Source organism: Papaver somniferum, chromosome 9 (genome assembly GCF_003573695.1).
Source record: "Papaver somniferum cultivar HN1 chromosome 9, ASM357369v1, whole genome shotgun sequence".
Taxonomy (NCBI): domain Eukaryota; kingdom Viridiplantae; phylum Streptophyta; class Magnoliopsida; order Ranunculales; family Papaveraceae; genus Papaver; species Papaver somniferum.
Window position 1 is genome coordinate 125,929,781 of NC_039366.1, and position 17,548 is coordinate 125,947,328.

A 17,548-nucleotide genomic window follows, 5' to 3' on the forward strand; every position below is an offset into this window, starting at 1 on the left:
GACCCTGTATACTTGCAGGTCTAAGTTGTAGGTTCTTTTAAAACCACACCAACTAGGATGGAAGAGTAAATTTGGTCAGGATCACATATAATGTTCGCCCCATCACAAGGATCACATATAATGTCCTCCCCATTTGGTCAGGATCACATATAATGTCCGCCCCATCACAAGGATCACATATAATGTCCGCCCCATCACAAGGATCACTTTATACGTTCGCCCCATCACAGGATCACTTTATACGTTCGGTCGACTATATTTGGGTTTGGTCTTGGTCCCAGACCAAATATAGTTTGGTATTTGGTTTTGGTACAGCTTTTACTCGATAGTCTATCCCGCTGTGTCTCGTTTCTTGACCAAATATATAGGTTTGATCGTCCATTGTGGATTCTCTAAGAAAATAAAAACACAAATATTTCTCAAGTTTACAGACATACCTTTTTAGAAGAATCCAATCGAATTCTACAACCTTACCGAACATAATATGTGTGCACCAATTCTCGTGCTTCCCTCACCGTATACATAGCAGGGCGTTCCTTGGTAAGGATGCACTTTCAACACACTCAAGCTGTGTTGAGGTGAACAATGTCTTGCTCACCACAAGTGACTTTTGGATTATCATGAAAGAGATCGCTTTTAGAACCTTCCACATCCACATCCAATTTTTCAAAGAACTTTTTAAATTCCAACATCATGGATACTGCCTTCTCCATAGTCATGGAATTTTCCGGGAGATCATTCCTTTTCGCACTCAAGGCATCATTAACTTTCTTTGGTATCCACTTGTGAGTGTATTTAGGAACAATACGATCCTTCTTCCTGTTAGTCTCTTCTAGATTTCTTGGAAGAGAATTGGATTGACTATTCTTTTGCAAGTTAGTCTTTCTCCAACTGGGAGCATCAGATCTTGTCTTCGTATTTACGAAGTTATCCTTTTGATAACCATTACGATTGTGAAAAGGATTCGTATGACGTTTATAGGAAAATCTAGATTTATCACAACATTGATTCCTTTTCCTAAATGTTGGACGGTTACAACCTGTAGCGTTAAGGGGATCAGTCTTAACATATGATCTTGGTTTCACAACTTCTTGTGATTCCCAAACAAGAACATCACGAAGTTTCTCATTCCTTATACGGAAACGACATCTCCTTTCCAGGTGACCTTTATTTCCACAATAGTGGCAAACATAAGGAACGTTCTTACCTCGATCCGTGTGTGCTGACTTGGGAGGTTTATATACTTTGCTCTTTTGAACCTTAACTGCTGGTGAAGGTATTTCACTTTTGCCATCAGTGGAAACCTTTTGTTGAGAAGAATCACTAGCCTTGAAATTTTTTACCTCTTTGCTAATACTTGGAGCATTTATTCCCTTATAGCCCAATCCTCGTGTATCACGATGATTTTTACTTGCTCCTAGCATAGTGGTTAATTTGCTTGAACTAGTATTGAACTTTTTCAAGTCATCTTCCAACATCTTGATTTTATCAAGAGCAGCAGCTAAATCAGCCTCAAGGTGTTTTTCTCGAGCGAGATTAGCACTTTCTCTGTCATCAAAACTAATTTGTTGAGAGTTAAACCTTGCTTCAGATTCTGCAAGTTTCTCTTCCAACAAAAAGTACTTTTGATAAAGATTATCACATTCAAGTGACTTCATACGTAGGTTTTCCTCAGAATCCTTGAGGATCGATTCGTTAGAATGATTCGAAAAATAAACACCTGCGTAATATCTTCTCAATTTCTTGTTTTCTCGACAGAGAGGGGTCAGAAAAGGTCTGACATGAGAAGTTGTAATCTTCTTCATTTTCCACGAATCTAAAAACTTAACATACCCTGAGACTTCCTCATCAACATCTCTATCAATATCTGAATCACCTTCATCAGAGAGTTCATCCAACTGTTCTTCTAGGAGAGTTTCCCAATCAACAGTATTTTACATCAAGATAATGTTTAGATATTGACTTAGATGTGACAGTTCTCTCAGGTGAATCCAAGATTTTAGAATCATTTGGTAATTTCTGAACTGGTACGTTATTAGAAATAGACTCATCCATAATCAGATCGCTACAAACACAGACTTATTAGGTCTTTAAACGTGTTTGCATGCTCTGACACCAATTGAAAAAGCGGGGGTCTAACAACACCACCCAATATTTCGCTTTGCAATCTGTATAGACAAACTCGAATATACTTTTAAGAGAATCAATCAAGACTCAATCAATTAAAAGTATATCAACGAGTTTATATCTCTCTCTTGATTTGATTTACTCAACCAAGGACTGCGAGTTCTAATCAAATACAAGGTATAACTTGGACGGTACCAAAGATCAATGTCCAAGGATCAATTAATGACAACCAACAACCAAAGATTGGATTATGCTAATTGATGATCTAACACACAACCTGTATTATTTCAAATTATAAAGATAAAAAAATATAATACGGAAACTGAAATAATACATACACCAGAAATTTTGTTAACGAGGAAACCGCAAATGCAGAAAACCCCCGGGACCTAGTCCAGATTGAATGCACACTGTATTAAGCCGCTAAAGACACTAGCCTACTCCAAGCTAACTTCGGACTGGACTATAGTTGAACCCCAATCAGTCTCCTACTGATCCAAGGTACAGTTGTACTCCCTACGCCTCTGATCCCAGCAGGATACTTCACACTTGATTCCCTTAGTTGATCTCACCCACAACTAAGAGTTGCTACGACCCAAAATCGCAGGCTTTAACAATAAATAAATCTGCCTCACACAGACAAGTCTATCAAAGGATCAATCTGTCTCCCACAGAAAAACCCTAAAAGTTTTTGTTTCGTCTTTTAATAATAATCAAGGTGAACAGGAACCAATTGATAATCCGGTCTTATATTCCCGAAGAACAACCTAGATTAATTAATCACCTCACAACAATCTTAAACGTATGGTAGCGAAACAAGATGTCGTGGAATGACAAACGATGAGACGAAGGTGTTTGTGATTACTTTTTATATCTTGCCTATCGGAGAACTCTCACGATCTCAAGCCAATCAATATGATTGTACTGTTACGATAGAAGATGCAAGGTCAGATCACACAACTACGATAAAAGTAGTATCGGTCTGGCTTCACAATCCCAATGAAGTCTTTAAGTCGTTAACCTGGTTTTAGAAGAAGAAAACCAAAGGTTAAAGGATAACCGACTCTAGCACGCAAACTAGTATCACACGTAAGGTGTGGGGATTAGTTTTGCACAATACTAGATGTCTCCTTTATATAGCCTTTCAAATCAGGGTTTTTCCTTAGTTACAAAGCAATCAATATTCACCGTTAGATGAAAACTTGATTTAGATTCAAGCTAATATTTCTCAATCGTTAGATCGAAAACTTAGCTTGTCATACACAAATGACTGTACGCTTCTAGGTTTGTTAACCGCACCCAAACATGTACATTGTTGGTTCAACAATAGTCTACCCAAAGAGTTCAACCATATAGCGTTTCATACCAACCATGTTCTTCTTCACCATAACTAGTTCAATTGACTCAAATGAACTAGTTAAGAGAGTTGTTCAATTGCAAGGAAATCTTATGTAACTACACAAGACACAATTGAAGCAAAGATGATTTGATTCACTCGAATCGGTTCATGAACTTTAATATCCACGGCTTGCAAATGCATTCCTTAGTCTTTTAAGATTAAGTTCAGAAATCATCTTTGGATATAAAACCTTCTCAAGTTCGCAGACTAGGTTCGCGGACTTAAGACACCGGATAGAGTTTACAAACTCCAACAGAAATTCTCGGGTTCGAGAACTACGCCGGTTCGCGGACTGGGTTCATGGACTTGGCTCACGCAAGTAGTTTGTCAACTCCAGCAGAAATTCACGGGTTTGAGAACTTCGGCAGTTCGCGAACTGAGTTCGCGGACTTGGCACTTGCCATACTTCTGGTTCTCTTGATCAACAAAGTTCGAAAACTTTGTTTCAAGGACTTCATTGGTTATGTAATCTAAACTCTCATTCCAATCATTGAAACATTCTTAGAGGACGTTATATAGTTGTTACACTATTTCTCGTCAAAGCAATTTTCAAAGTGATTGAAACATTTATGACTTTCTTCACTAGGTAAAGATTAACTTGGTCGAAGCGAAAAGCTTACCAACACATATTTCGAGATATAGATAGGCGAGGTATACTCGGCTCGTAATACCAAATGTGTATGATCTAGTCTATATATATAGCATACGACTTTTGTCTCAAAGAGTAGGAGATAGAATAGATAGACTTTTGAGTGACAGATAAGTTCAAGTCTCCACATACCTTTTTGTCGATAAGTTCCACCGGTTCCTTGAGTAGATCTTCTTCTTGTATGATGAATCGCCATGAAGTCCTTGAGCTCAACTACACTTACTATCCTAGTCCGAGACTTAGATATAAGAGACTAGAGATCAAGACTTATAATTTTGATCACTAACATTGACAAACATGCTTGAGATAGCAATGCATGCGAGTTTGACCGAGCAGTACTCTAACAAATAGTTCATCATATGAAAAGAAGCAAAAATAAATTTGGGGAAGTTGGTATCAAGTTGGATATGTCGAAGGCTTTCGACAGGATTGAATGGAAGTTTCTGATGGACATAATGAAGCAAATGGGATTTTGCAACAAATGGTGTAACTTGATTAATCAATGTATCAGCACCACATCAGTTTCTATCCTTCTAAATGGTTCTTCTTGTCAACCTTTCAACCCATCAAGGGGCCTAAGACAAGTGGACCCAATTTCTCCATACTTATTCATTCTTTGCATGAAAGGTTTCTCAAAAATGTTATACAAGGCATAAAACATGAAGAAGATACATGGCATCAAACCAAGCATCTACAGTCCAAGTATAAATCATCTACTATTTGCAGATGATTGTTTACTTTTCTGCAAGGGCAAAGATCAGGAAATAAGGTAAATTCTAGGCATCATAAACAAACTCAGTGCTGCTTCTGGTCAAGTTATAAATTTCCAAAAGTCAAGTTTGTTCTTCAACAAACATATGCAACCTCAGAGATGTGCTCATCTAACTAGTCTACTGCAAATGAAACCTATGGGATTAAATTAAAAATATCTTGGACTGCCCCTCTTCTTAGGCAAAGATAAAAAAGAAAGTTTCAAACCAATAGAAGACAAGGTGCAGAGCAAGTTAAGTACATGGCAAGGAATGATTGTAGATCAAGATGGTAGACCAATTCAAGTGCAGTCAGTCTTAAGCACAATGTCAAACTATCAGATGGGTTGTTTCAAGATGCCAAAATATGTGACTGAATCTCTTGACAGTATCCAGAGAAGATACTGGTGGAACAAAAATAGTAAAAAAGGAATGAACCCCATCTCTTGGTCTTCTGTTTGCAAACCAAAAAGACTAGGGGGTATGGGATTCAAAAACACCATTAAATTCAATGATTCTTTGCTGGCAAAATTAGCATGGAGGATGATTAAAGATCATAATTCCTTATGTGCCAGAATTCTGGAAGCAAAATATTTTCACAATAAAGATCCATTATGTGATGAAATAAGTTCTCAGGGCTCATGGATTTGGAGAAGTATTCACAGAGATTTGCAGATAGTAAAGAAATATTATATCTGGAGTGTAGGGGATGGCTCAAGCATAAAAATCTGGAGGCATAACTGGGTTGCAGGCTTTCATCACTCTCAACTCTCAAATGCAGCACAGTTCTCAGACAACAATGACAAAGTTCAGAGCTTAATTCAACAAGGTTCTCAACAATGGAAAATTCAGAACCTTAATCAACTGTTCAACCAAGAAGAAAGCAAGAAGATCCAAGAAATAAGAATTCCCAAAAATGCCAGGGATACTTTAATTTGGAGACTTACAAGAAATGGTTCTTTCACAGTTCAATATACATACAAAGCCTTAATTCAAGAAATCAGTGGCAACAACATCAGTAGAGAAGATCAAAAATTTTGGTTGAAAATCTGGCACCTAAAGCTCTCATACAAGCTCAATCTTTATCTATGGAGATGTTTAAAAGAAATTATTCAAACAAGAACTAGAGTTGGAAGATATATGCAGCTTGAGGATTATTCTTGTCCATTCTGCAAACAAGCTCCAGAAACAGATACCCATATCTTCATGCAATGTGATCTAGCAAAAGTAATCTGGTTCACAATTCTCCCAGAATCTATGCATTCTCAACAGCAATGTCATTCCTTGCAAGCCTGGATCAAAAATTGGAATCAAGAACAAAGCATCATCTCTTTCAAGCAAGAAAAAAGCATCATTTTAGCTATTGTTATCATGTGGCAAATCTGGAAACATGGATGCACCTTTGTGTTTGAAGGAAAAAAACCTCACCCAAACAACATAATCATGAGCATAAAAAAATTCTGCACAAAATATAATATTATAGCTTGTGAAACTAACAATATTTGCAGGAAACAAGGAAATACCAACAAGAAAAAGTGGGAGAAACCACCTGCTAATTGGTGGAAATTAAACTTTGATGCAACTTTTGATAAAAAGAGTAAAATATGTGGTATTGGACTGATTCTGAGAGATTGTGCAGGGAGATTTCTGGAGGCCATGGTGAAAGTAACAAAAGCTAGAGATGTTGAACAAGGAGAAGGTTTAGCTCTCTTGGAGGCAGTAGAATGGATCAAAAGCAGAGGGTGGAAAAATATTATCATTGAAGGGGACTGCAAGACTATCATTGAAGCCGTGACTTCAAATTTTGTAAACTTTAGCTGGAAGAATCACAATCTCCTTTCGGATATTAGTGGGATCATAGAATCTTTGTTTTATGTCAAGTGTGTTTTCTTTCCTAGATCAGGTAATGAAGTGGCTGATGGACTAGCCAAATATGCCAAGAAGTATGAATGTAACCAAGTGTGGGCTGAAGCCCCACCAAGATGTATCCACTCAATCCTTGAGTTGGAACTCTCTATGTAACTGTTTTTTGTCAGTAATGAATTTACCTTTATGATCAAAAAAAAAATAAAAAAAATTTAATAATAATCACAAGAACGTAGTGGAGGTAGGATAACAGTTGGTCTGATCTAGTATGGATCGTACATGGACAGTAGTTGGAGTGGACGACTCTCTTAGGATTCTCTCTTCTAACGAAAGAGTATTTTTGTATTTTTGTTATAGATTAGATCCTCTCATCCACATTTAAGACATTTGAATTCATACGAGCCTTCAAAACCAAATCCTCTATAATAGGTTCATATGTGCGGAAGATCTCCACATACGGTCTCAGGCCCACCATCGGAGATGCTCTCATATAATAGTTCCTGATTTCTATGTTAATGGCGTGTTTGGGTGGAGGAAATGAAATCGCTTTCGTGTGGATGCAATTGAATTCCCATTTTTAGTAAATAAGATTAGAGGGCGATTAGGAATAAGATTCCAGAAAAGTCACGGTGCCAATAGTTAAAGTGGGGTTATACTTAAACACCTACAGGGTGTTAATCCTCAGAGGAGTTGGGTGTAGTTGGGTTTTTTCCCGTTAGTCGTGGGGGAGTTCGAAGGAGTCTCTCAAAATCCCCGTTAGTCGTGGGGGAGTTTAGAAGAGTCTCCCAAACTCCCTAAAAAACCCCGATAGTCGTGGGGGAGTTTTAAAGAAGCTCTTAAACTCCCTGTTAGTGGTAAAAATTAGAATGTTAGGGAGTTGGGTTTTTTTGGGGAGTTCTCCGGAGTTATAGGGAGTTTACAGTGTATTTTTACCTCACTCCAAATCTCTCAAAAGAGTAGAGATTTTGGGAGAGTCTCTCAAACTCCCTACATTCAAAACACCAAACTCTCTCAAACTCCCTATACTCTCTTACACTCCCTCAAAATCCCCAAGATCCAAAATACATTAAACTCTCCTCAACTCCCTCGTGGACTAACCCCCTAGCAAAAAAGAAAGAAAGGGGGTTATACTTAAACGCACTCAGGCTTAGCTTAGCTTAGAGCACTCACGAGCCTTCTTCCTGAAAACGAGAGAGAAGAGGATCATCAGCTAGGGCAAACCCCCCTCTTGGTTTCTAAGTTCCCAATAACTTATAACCCTAATTCCACATAAAAACAAGCTGTTTCGTACTATTCGAACCAACAACATTAGCCCTAGACGTTGATTCAACAGCTCTCTTTTGTCTCTCCCTCAATCACTCGCTCGCTCTACGGGTTTAGGGTTTTTCTTCAAGGATCTGAAGAATTGAGAGCTATGCCTCGGTATAGTCTTCATATTCTATCTTAACAACAGATTTTTGATTTGTTAAGCTTATTTATCATGTTTTTTAAGCTAACTTTTTAGGGTTTCATCATCTTTGTTCTGATGTTTTTTTATTGTGTTTATTTTTCGTGATTTTTGCAGATACTATTGTGACTATTGCGATACTTACTTGACTCATGATTCGGTAAGTGACCTAATTTTCATCCTTCAATTTTCTCAGGAATTTTATGCACTCTCAGCAATTTAAGGGTTTTTTAGTTAGATTTCTAGTTGATGATTGTTCATATTGGCTTAGCGTACTTAGTCTGTGTGTGTAGCGGGTTCTTCGGGTTGGCATAGCCAATATATGATCATTGTAATTCTAACTATGATATTTCTTTGTTATCAGCCTTCTGTCAGAAAGCAGCACAACTCTGGGTACAAACACAAGGTCTGTATTTTAAAAGTAGATACATTTTATTTTTGTGTTTTTTTATGTGTTGTGTTAAGCAATATCTAATCTGCGCACTTTTAGGCAAATGTTCGTACATATTATCAACAATTCGAACAGGAACAAACCCAAAGTTTGATTGATCAGAAGATCAAAGAGCATCTTGGTGCTGGAGGATTCCCACAAATTGGCGGTGCTTTCAACCAGCATCTTGCCTCTTTCCCACAGAGACCTCGTCCTCCAATCATGCTTCCACCTGGTATGCCTATGTATGGATCACAGATGCCCGGAGGTCAATTACCCCCTGGGATGATGAGGCCACCTGTTCTGCCACGACCAGCTGGTATTCCAGGTTAGTTGAACTTTGTGCGATTTGTTTCTCATTATTACAGTGTTTTCCAAACTGCAATTGTTTTATCTGTTCTGCGTTGGGTTAATTTAAATTTCATAAGAAGTGACGTGTGTGTAAAGATTCATATATGCTCACAGATGCATACAATGATGCACCGGCACTAAGATTCTCACACTGAGCACTATGTTCTAAGATCTTTAATTTTTATCTCTGAGATGACAAATATGTTGAGTTAGGCTCATCATTGGAAACAATAATTCTTCATGGATCATGCATGTTCCCTAACCTTTTGTAAGGACATGTGAGTAAACACCACAGTTTAAAACCATGGCCGCAGCAGCATAGAAGAACACAATTAACTATTCTTGGATATAATTAGCCTAGTCGTGGCATGAGAAACAAGAGACTCTTCAACATGTAGTCTAGGGTAAGTATTGCAGGGAATATTATCCCTCGCATCCCACATGTTTTACTGGTTGGGGGAAACAAGGAACAAGATTTGTGTGCACCAAGCTTTTGAGCAGAAATTAGTAGAAAACTTGGGCTGGAACCTCTGGGGATCATTGAATTCTAACTTCCATTTCTCTCGACTTTCAGGATACTGTAATTGAGGGAAATCTTCAACCTATTTATCTTATCCAGGTTAGATGATGACCTCTTTTGCACACTACTTAGACTACTAGTCACCAAATCTAAAGTCTTCTCTTGTACAATCTGCTTTTTTAGCATGTTCTTTATTTTAAAAGAAAACAGATTCAAGCCAAACTCCTGCGTGGATATGTTTGTGACTGTGCAGCAGTGCTCCACACATGCTCTCCAGTTTTCATGTCTTTAATCTCTTTGGATGGTCATTTTCAGGTTATGGTGGTCCTCCAATGTCAATGGCTCCACCTGGTGCTCCTTCCATGCCCATGCAAATGAATGGTCTGCCGAGGCCTCCCACCATGGCTCCTCCACCAACTGTGCCTGGGGGAACAACCCCTACATCAAATGGCCCCCCTAATCCAGGAGCTATGTATCAAGGTAATCCAACACCGCCTACAAGCGGAGCTTTTGATGGATATAACATGAACAGTGCTTCCTCAGGTTTACATAGACCAACTCAAGGTAGTACAACTGCTCCTTCATGTCTTCTTACTTTTTTGCCATATGGAATTATTGATGCTCAAGCTTTTAACGCCAATTATTATTTTTGTCAAATTAGTCATGATGTGTTTCCCCATTTTCTTGAATGATCCTGTATAGAACATCCTGTGTGATATGCTTGACTATCCAATTTGGTTCACGTTCCCCACTGTGGAGACTTCATCCAGCATGGCCCTAGTAACCGTCAAAACCTCGTCCATCAATGGTCTATCGTTAAGGCTCAAACTTCATGAACAGGATTTCCATTTAATTCATTTAAAAACTCCTCTTTTATTTCTATTTATGTCGTTAGAAATGTACTTCTGCAATCATCTATTACATCTAATTTTGTTCAGTGAAGATTACCTGGATCCAGATTCAAAAGTCTTGAAATTCTCAACTTGCCTTCTGTTACTGTTTATGTAAACTTTGGAAACTGATGCTATGCTGCTATTTTTGTGCAGATGATCAAAGTTGAACTTTAACATAGATATTCCAGTATGCAGATCTATGATGTTACACTTCATCCCATGGTAGTCGGAAGTGATATTTTGCAGGGTTTGAAAAACATTTGGCTTCGATGTATAACAGTTCAAGAATTGCTATTAGTTTTCAGCGGAGAAGCTTGTGAGCAACAAATACTATTAGTATAATGTACTGGAACCTATGCTGTTAAATTTCTGTTTCTGTAAATTTTGGATTTACTAAGCCTTGAATCAAGGTCTTGGTTTATGTGTTGGTAACCCAGTTAACTGAAATCGAAATTGCTCTACATATCGATTACCAACTCTTTATTTTGTTGCGATTTTACATGATTTTATAGTTTGCCTTGGTCAGACGGATGAAGGGGGTTCAACCTCATGCCAAGGTGCCAACACTTGAGTGTGGTGTTATCTCTGTCTCTTTGTGCATTCTTCCTTTTCTTGCTGTTCTTGTTGTTTATAGTTTACCCTGCTTGAACTACTTGCTTTTGGTGTAGCTCTATGTTGTAGTGAACATCTTAATATCATTTCTATCCATGGAGAACTTGATGAAGCTAGTGGAGTTAAGATTCTAATAAGTGTTCAGCATAAGTAGCATTTACATTGTCAGTAATGTGTCGCAGCTTCATGGTTATTTTATTTCTTTCATTTTGCATATGGTTTCTTCTGAGTTCTGACCAGTTATATGCATCGCCCTTTGTTCAAAATTTGGTTTTGCAGTCACTAATTTGTCAGGACATTTAAATCCTAGAAATTAAGTGGCAGATTGTCATTTTCGAGGGTTTGTGCAAAAAACTGTGGTCAGTGAGGGTTTGCGCTTACAAATTCTTTGGTGGATAACATTACGGATTTACTTTTACTAGAGAAAGTTGATGGCTTCATGGTTCAAGAACGTTTGGCAAATAGAAATTCAAAGCAGCACTGATTGTAAACATGTTCTAATGCTCATCATGTTCCCTTTACAACCCGCCCGCTTGGCTTTTGATTAAGGTAATTTGTGGAGAAGCTAAAATACCAACAGAATATGAACCTCTTGTCAGAAACCCAAACACTTATATTCAGAAATATTAAACTGGCTTGGTAATTTAGAGAACAGTAAGACGAGCGTGAGAAATTAGCTTGCTAAAAGTGCAGGAAAGAACTGAAAAACTAAAAACATTTCACACCCATAGTACAACAACACTGATTTCATCAATCTTTAGCTTTCATAGTGCAGGAACATTAGACATCTATCAACCGGTTAACGAAGGGTTCCGACTGCCTTCTTATATGTATACCACTTCGCTACAAGGAGATAAGCGCCAAGATTCAGAACACTCAGAACTGCCAAGAGGAAATAAAAGTAGTGAAGGTGTCCCCTGTTCAAGTTATCTGGTATCCATCCCGGCTTCCCATTTTTTGTGCTAATATCTGTAACAATTGTAACGAGGAAGGTGCTCAAGTAGTTCCCTAGCGCAACAGTTGTGAGCGACAGAGCAGAGCACAAACTTCTCATGGCATCCGGTGCTTGCTCGTAGAAGAACTCTAACTGTCCGATGAACATGAAAACCTCAGCGCAACCGATAATGAAATATTGGGGGATTTGCCAAAATATTGACATGGGAACGTGCGCCAGGTCGTAATAGTCATGTTTCTTCACTAATCTTAGTCTATAGAGCTCCAAAATTGCAGCGGCCACCATGGCGAAGATAGAAATGAAAAGGCCAATTCCCATTCTTTGCAGTTGAGTGAAACCATTTTTATGGCCAGTGAACTTTCTCGCAAATGGGACGATAACTCGGTCGTAAACTGGGACCCAGAAGATAACGCTGAGAGTATCGAATATGGAGAGAGACGCAGAGGGTATCTCAAACTTACCTATGCTGATGTCCATGCTACTTCCTTGTAAAACAAACAATGTTCCCATTTGACCGTATACTGTTGCAAAGATGATTCCAGTGGCCCATACAGGAAGTAACCGGATTAACGCTTTGAGTTCTTCAACTTGAGTAACTGTACAGAGACTCCAAGAATTCACCGTCCCCTTTATGTGATCCGTTTGTACCTCAACTGCTGCCTTGTCCAGGAAACTGATTGTATGAAATGTTAGTTCAATTAGCTAAAATTTCCTAGAATAAAAATCTAATTTCTGGAGCTTAGCATACGTATTAGCTGAATTACCTCAATGTCTTTGTATGATCAAGCTTGCGGCTACCTTTAACAACAGATTCTTCATCTGAGGTCTCATACAGAAGAGACTTGTCTGCTGGAACTTCAACCCGAAATTTCTTCAAAGTTGCTACTATTACTTGACAGATTCGGGTTAGGGGACTGCCTCCTGGTTTCTGGTTCCTGTATAACCGAGTACCAGAGAAAAAACTCACTACTGCAATTGCCATGGCAACTGCTGGGATACCGAAACCCCAGCTCCAACCAACATCGGTCTGTATGTATACTAGTACTGATGCAGCTAGGAGTGCACCAATATTAATTGTAAAATAAAACCAGTTGAAGAAAGAGCTTTTACGCTTCTTTTCAATCTCGTCTGTGTCATCAAACTGATCCGCACCAAAAGATGAAACACAAGGTTTAATCCCTCCAGTGCCAAGAGCTATCATGTAAAGCGCCACAAAACATATTTTAGTTTGAAGCCCGTTTGGATGGCAATTTAATCCTTGGCTGTCGCAAGGCGGTTTCAGTCCATGGACAGATGCTGACAGTGTCAACAACGTCATTCCCTGTCATCATCGAAGAGTGTCTGGTCAGTCCATGAACAGATGCATACAGATAATCATTTAAAGAAATTAGAGTTTCAGTGGCACAGAATTCTTACAAAAACATAGATGATAGAGAAAATTGCAATAGTCCAATATCTTCCAAGGTATGCATCAGCAAGAAAAGCTCCAAGTAATGGCGTAACATAACAAGTCCCAGACCAGTTCGAGACATTATTGACGGCTACAACATTATGTTGGTTAAGTTGCACTTTCAGATAAGTCACTAGATTTGTACCCATTCCATAATATGCCAATCTCTCGCAGCATTCATTTCCTGTTTCAAATTTCAAAATTAGAAAAACCAGACTAACCAGTAAAGCTCATTGTTTAACAATGAAACTTAAATTGGATATAACAAAGACGAGTGACTACCTAAGATAAATGGGCAAGCCTTCCAAGTTCCCGTCTTCGTCTTGTCGGCCGGGTTATTACGATAGTCTACTGTACCATCCTGAGTACAGTAATCTTCCTCTGCCATTACTACTTCTACTTTCCTTTGTTCTGCCATAACTACAACTTGTTTTTGCAGTTCTCTATTTGTTCTTGGATTCCACCTACAATTTCATCACCATTTTAATTCATAAAGGTTTTAAACAATAAACTGAAATCATTTGAGCGAACTCAATAGATAAAAAGATAATTCTAAAAAACAAAAAGAATTCAAATGGTGGGTTGGTTGTTTGTCAATGTTCATCATGTGAAATCATGATTTCAACGAGAAAGCAAGAAAAACTTGTCAATAATTAGGTCCACCATACACTATAAATACACTCCACATACATGTAGTAGATGCTTGTAAGCCTTATCTAAGACCAATTAGGTCACTTTTGTTTTAACTAAAAAAAAAGGAATCTTTTTTGCCAACACACCAGATGACAAAGATAGACTTTGGACTGAGATTCTAGTCGTAGGATGGGTTGAATTTGGCATTTCAAGCCCCATAAACAACCCACCTCAGTCCAATATAGATTTTTCAATCTCAACTACTATTCACACACATAGATTCACCCAGAGTGCAACTGAAGCATCAAACTTGACCAGACTCAAGATGCAGTGAAATTGTTTTAAGTCTAAAAACAGAGTTGAAGAAAGAAAGAAACATACCTGTCAGGAAGAATCACTCACCCTCTTCTGCTTCTTCTTCTCTAAAGAACAGGGGTTCACTCTCCCTCCCTCACTATTTTTCTCTCTGTAATGCTTGAGAAGAGAGAGAGAGAGGAAAAAACAGGGGAAGGCGTTGTGATCAATGGATCCTTGCATTCATCTCTCTTTTATTATAAAAAATTTCTCTGGAAAGAAAAAGACTGGATGTCTTTCTGTATATTAAAAAGGTTATTTGACATGATAGGTTAATGGAAGAGGTTAATTTAAGAAGACTAAGAAGAAAATTTCAGAACATTAAAGACACACTCTTTTTTTCATTCCCTAGTTTTATGTTAAACTAGTCTTTCTTATTAGAAACAAATTATTGAATATTAGCTTATCATTAGTGTCTTGTTAACTTGGTTTAACAACTGTATTGTCTATCTTTTTAATATTAATTTAAGTACTAAATGAGCTTAAGAAACAAATTATGATTGATTAATATTAAAAGAAGAAATTATTACTCCATATGATAGTTTGATAGGATAGTGATGAATTGCTAGATAGAATCTGCCGACATTTAAATGAGTTCCATCCCACGATTCTAAATTTGATGGCACATTTACCAAAAACTAGTTAATGTCTTAGCTACTGAACACTGCAGGGATGAGAGTTATGACACTTCGAATAAGTAAGGTGATATATGATCGTAAACCGACTTTGAACATCACGACTCGAAAACAACACGGTGAGTGAAAACTATTGCGGATCGGTGCAAGAGGACTCACCAACAAATTCACTCCAACAGAACAGTATTGTGCACATTTTGTAGGGATTGCAAGATATTTCAGTGTTCGGTAACGTGCTTGGGCAAGAAAACCGAACCCACAAAAAACAAGTTTTCAAAACTAGGAAAACTATTGGATTAGAATCATTTTCAGCGACTTATTTTTAGTACTGTATTTTGTTTTGGTGGACTGTCTAAATGCTAACATTCAACATAGAAGAAAACAAGTGGACGGCACACACATCAAGTTAGACTAGAGATTGGTGTGAATTCGGCACATGTTGTATGTTCATTGCTTTAATTTCCGAAGGCATTTAATCAACCGATTCTATATGTGGTCATTTTCAGTCCTCATGCTATAATGGTGAACATCCCGCACCGAGTCAAGAAGGTGTATAACGTCGGCGAATATTTCAAGCCTGCCTAAGTTCATTTGGTTTAGTGGCTCAAAAGGCAGCTTGGTTTGGTTGGATACGCAAAGTATCCTTGCGCTAGATCGAGTGCGTATTGTGCTTGAGATTACTAAACTCTGGCCATTTATGTCTTATTGGATTACTTAGTCTTCAACAAATCTCCTTAAATTCACTGCTCATTTGTTGATATTGAAGGGCATCACTATATCATCATCTGGGGTGATGATATAAGAAGTGGACGTTCAGTTTAACATCTCAATCAAACACATCCGTTTCAGCCACGCCATAAATCATTTCCTTGATTCTTCCCCCTCACTTTCGGTACAACTTGACAAGAGTTCTGGTCCAAAGCATTTTCCCCCTTTCACTTTAATCAAGTAATCATGTCATTTCCTTCGAAATATTAAAAGAAAGAAAAAAGAAATCATGTGATGCCAAATGTTTGATGCGGTCGGCTAAGTAAATCTGGGTCCAAAAGGCCCAACTAAGTATATGAACCTTTCAGTTTAGATCTGGCCCAGTGTTTTTTCTAAGGCGAAAAATAGAAACCTTTTTTAAGGCATACCGATTTTTTTGAGACATACTAAATGATGACACCATATAGGGTATCTTTATATGGGGTGTCTAAGCATACCAAAATTACTAGGTTACCCTCTAATTGGATTAAATTATTTAAATACCCTTCAATTTAATTAAAAACTTAACTTAAATAAATTAAGTTACTTAAATATGTCCAGATCCGCACATGGGAACTCAATTTAATCAAGCAAGTTCTAAGACAAGTGAAGAACAAATCCAATCGAGTGGCATTAATCCACAAAATCCGTTCCCCGATGATGTATATTAGAAGGTATTTCACAAAAATCCATCTTGATTTTCACTGTTGTTGCTTAGTTTGATCGATAAAATAGGTTTTTTTTTTTATTATCAGAAGTTGGTTCGGCCTAAAAGTTTGCGACAAAAACAGACGAACTTAGGCTTGTTCTTATTTTCTTTTGCTATGTGGAAGATCAGTTCTGCTCTAATTAGTAATTCCATTTTTAGCCGAACTCAGGCTAATGCTTAGGGTTCAACGAAGTTCGGCTCATTCGACATCTCAATGTTTTCATCCGAACAAGTAGACTTGGCAGAGTTTTGTAATGCAATACAGTTCGACTTATTTAACATGTATAGGTTTTAAGCCTAACATCACTCAGTGTGTCTCAAAAAAATTTAATTATTGGCCGAACTATGTTCTTTAAGGCCGAACTTAGTATATACTTTAGGCGAACTTTGAATTATTAGATGAACCTTATATCGAACAAGCCGAACTGTTCTTCCCGCGGGAAGTTCGGCTCTTATATTCCAGCCGAACCAAGTTTGAACTCCGAAGAAGTTTGGAAAATTTCAATTTTTTGGAGCTAAAAAAGAGAGATTAGACGTCGTATACGAGTATACATGTGTATTATTAGCTGAAAATTCTTCATTAATGTATTCGTCCTCTGAATTTGGCTTCAAATCCCCCAAATCTCAAAAACCCTAGTTTTTTTCACTTCTTCTTCATCTCTCAAAAACCCCACTCTTACTTAAAAATCAGATTTTTTCAACTAACTAACAACTTAACTTAGTCAATCATTAACATTATTAATTAATTATTATTATTAAAACTAATCGTAATTATTAACACTAATTAAATAAGGGTAGTTATGCCATTATCAAAAAGGGTAGATAAGGGGTGACGGTGTTTTTTATTTAGTGACCCTATTTTGGCATTATTCAGTATGCCTCAAAAAAAGGTTTCGAAAAATAGGCGGTTAATGCGCTAGCAGCTACCAACAATGATCTAGAACTGGTCTGGACGTCGATACAAAAAAGTGACTGGATGGTTCAACCAGTGATTTAGCCAGGTTTACCAAATATATAAGAGG

General features: G+C 37.7%; 2 protein-coding genes across 3 annotated transcripts; one reads left to right on the forward strand and one right to left on the reverse strand.

The window, feature by feature from the left end:
* Positions 1 to 7,929: 7,929 nt before the first annotated feature.
* Positions 7,930 to 10,907, forward strand: LOC113314356 (U1 small nuclear ribonucleoprotein C-like). The gene is made up of 6 exons (XM_026563153.1): positions 7,930 to 8,212; positions 8,355 to 8,397; positions 8,602 to 8,643; positions 8,728 to 8,995; positions 9,854 to 10,102; positions 10,585 to 10,907. Exons 1-6 carry the CDS (start codon positions 8,205 to 8,207, stop codon positions 10,596 to 10,598), a joined length of 624 nt encoding a protein of 207 aa, XP_026418938.1. The 5' UTR covers positions 7,930 to 8,204; the 3' UTR covers positions 10,599 to 10,907.
* Positions 10,908 to 11,633: 726 nt separating this feature from the next.
* Positions 11,634 to 14,761, reverse strand: LOC113309485 (protein NRT1/ PTR FAMILY 8.1-like). 2 transcript variants are annotated; one of them, XM_026557905.1, is made up of 5 exons: positions 14,463 to 14,761; positions 13,731 to 13,912; positions 13,415 to 13,632; positions 12,763 to 13,319; positions 11,634 to 12,671 (listed from the first exon to the last, which is right to left on the reverse strand). In XM_026557905.1, exons 2-5 carry the CDS (start codon positions 13,864 to 13,866, stop codon positions 11,843 to 11,845), a joined length of 1,740 nt encoding a protein of 579 aa, XP_026413690.1. In that variant the 5' UTR covers positions 13,867 to 13,912; positions 14,463 to 14,761; the 3' UTR covers positions 11,634 to 11,842. The 2 variants fall into 2 exon arrangements, with proteins under 2 accessions (XP_026413690.1, XP_026413688.1); XM_026557903.1 differs by lacking the exon at positions 14,463 to 14,761 and having other exon boundaries at positions 13,731 to 14,086.
* Between the last annotated feature and the right edge of the window lie 2,787 nt (positions 14,762 to 17,548).

Excerpts from the sequence above, each read along its gene's own strand:
- LOC113314356 (XM_026563153.1), top strand. Across the intron at positions 8,644-8,727 it reads ACTCTGGGTACAAACACAAG|GCAAATGTTCGTACATATTA; the intron begins GTCTGTATTTTA and ends GCGCACTTTTAG. Across the intron at positions 8,996-9,853 it reads ACGACCAGCTGGTATTCCAG|GTTATGGTGGTCCTCCAATG; the intron begins GTTAGTTGAACT and ends GGTCATTTTCAG.
- LOC113309485 (XM_026557905.1), bottom strand. The coding sequence starts at position 13,866 with ATGGCAGAACAAAGGAAAGTAGAAGTAGTAATGGCAGAGGAAGATTAC. Across the intron at positions 13,633-13,730 it reads GGCTTGCCCATTTATCTTAG|GAAATGAATGCTGCGAGAGA; the intron begins GTAGTCACTCGT and ends AATTTGAAACAG. Across the intron at positions 13,320-13,414 it reads TCTCTATCATCTATGTTTTT|GGAATGACGTTGTTGACACT; the intron begins GTAAGAATTCTG and ends CGATGATGACAG.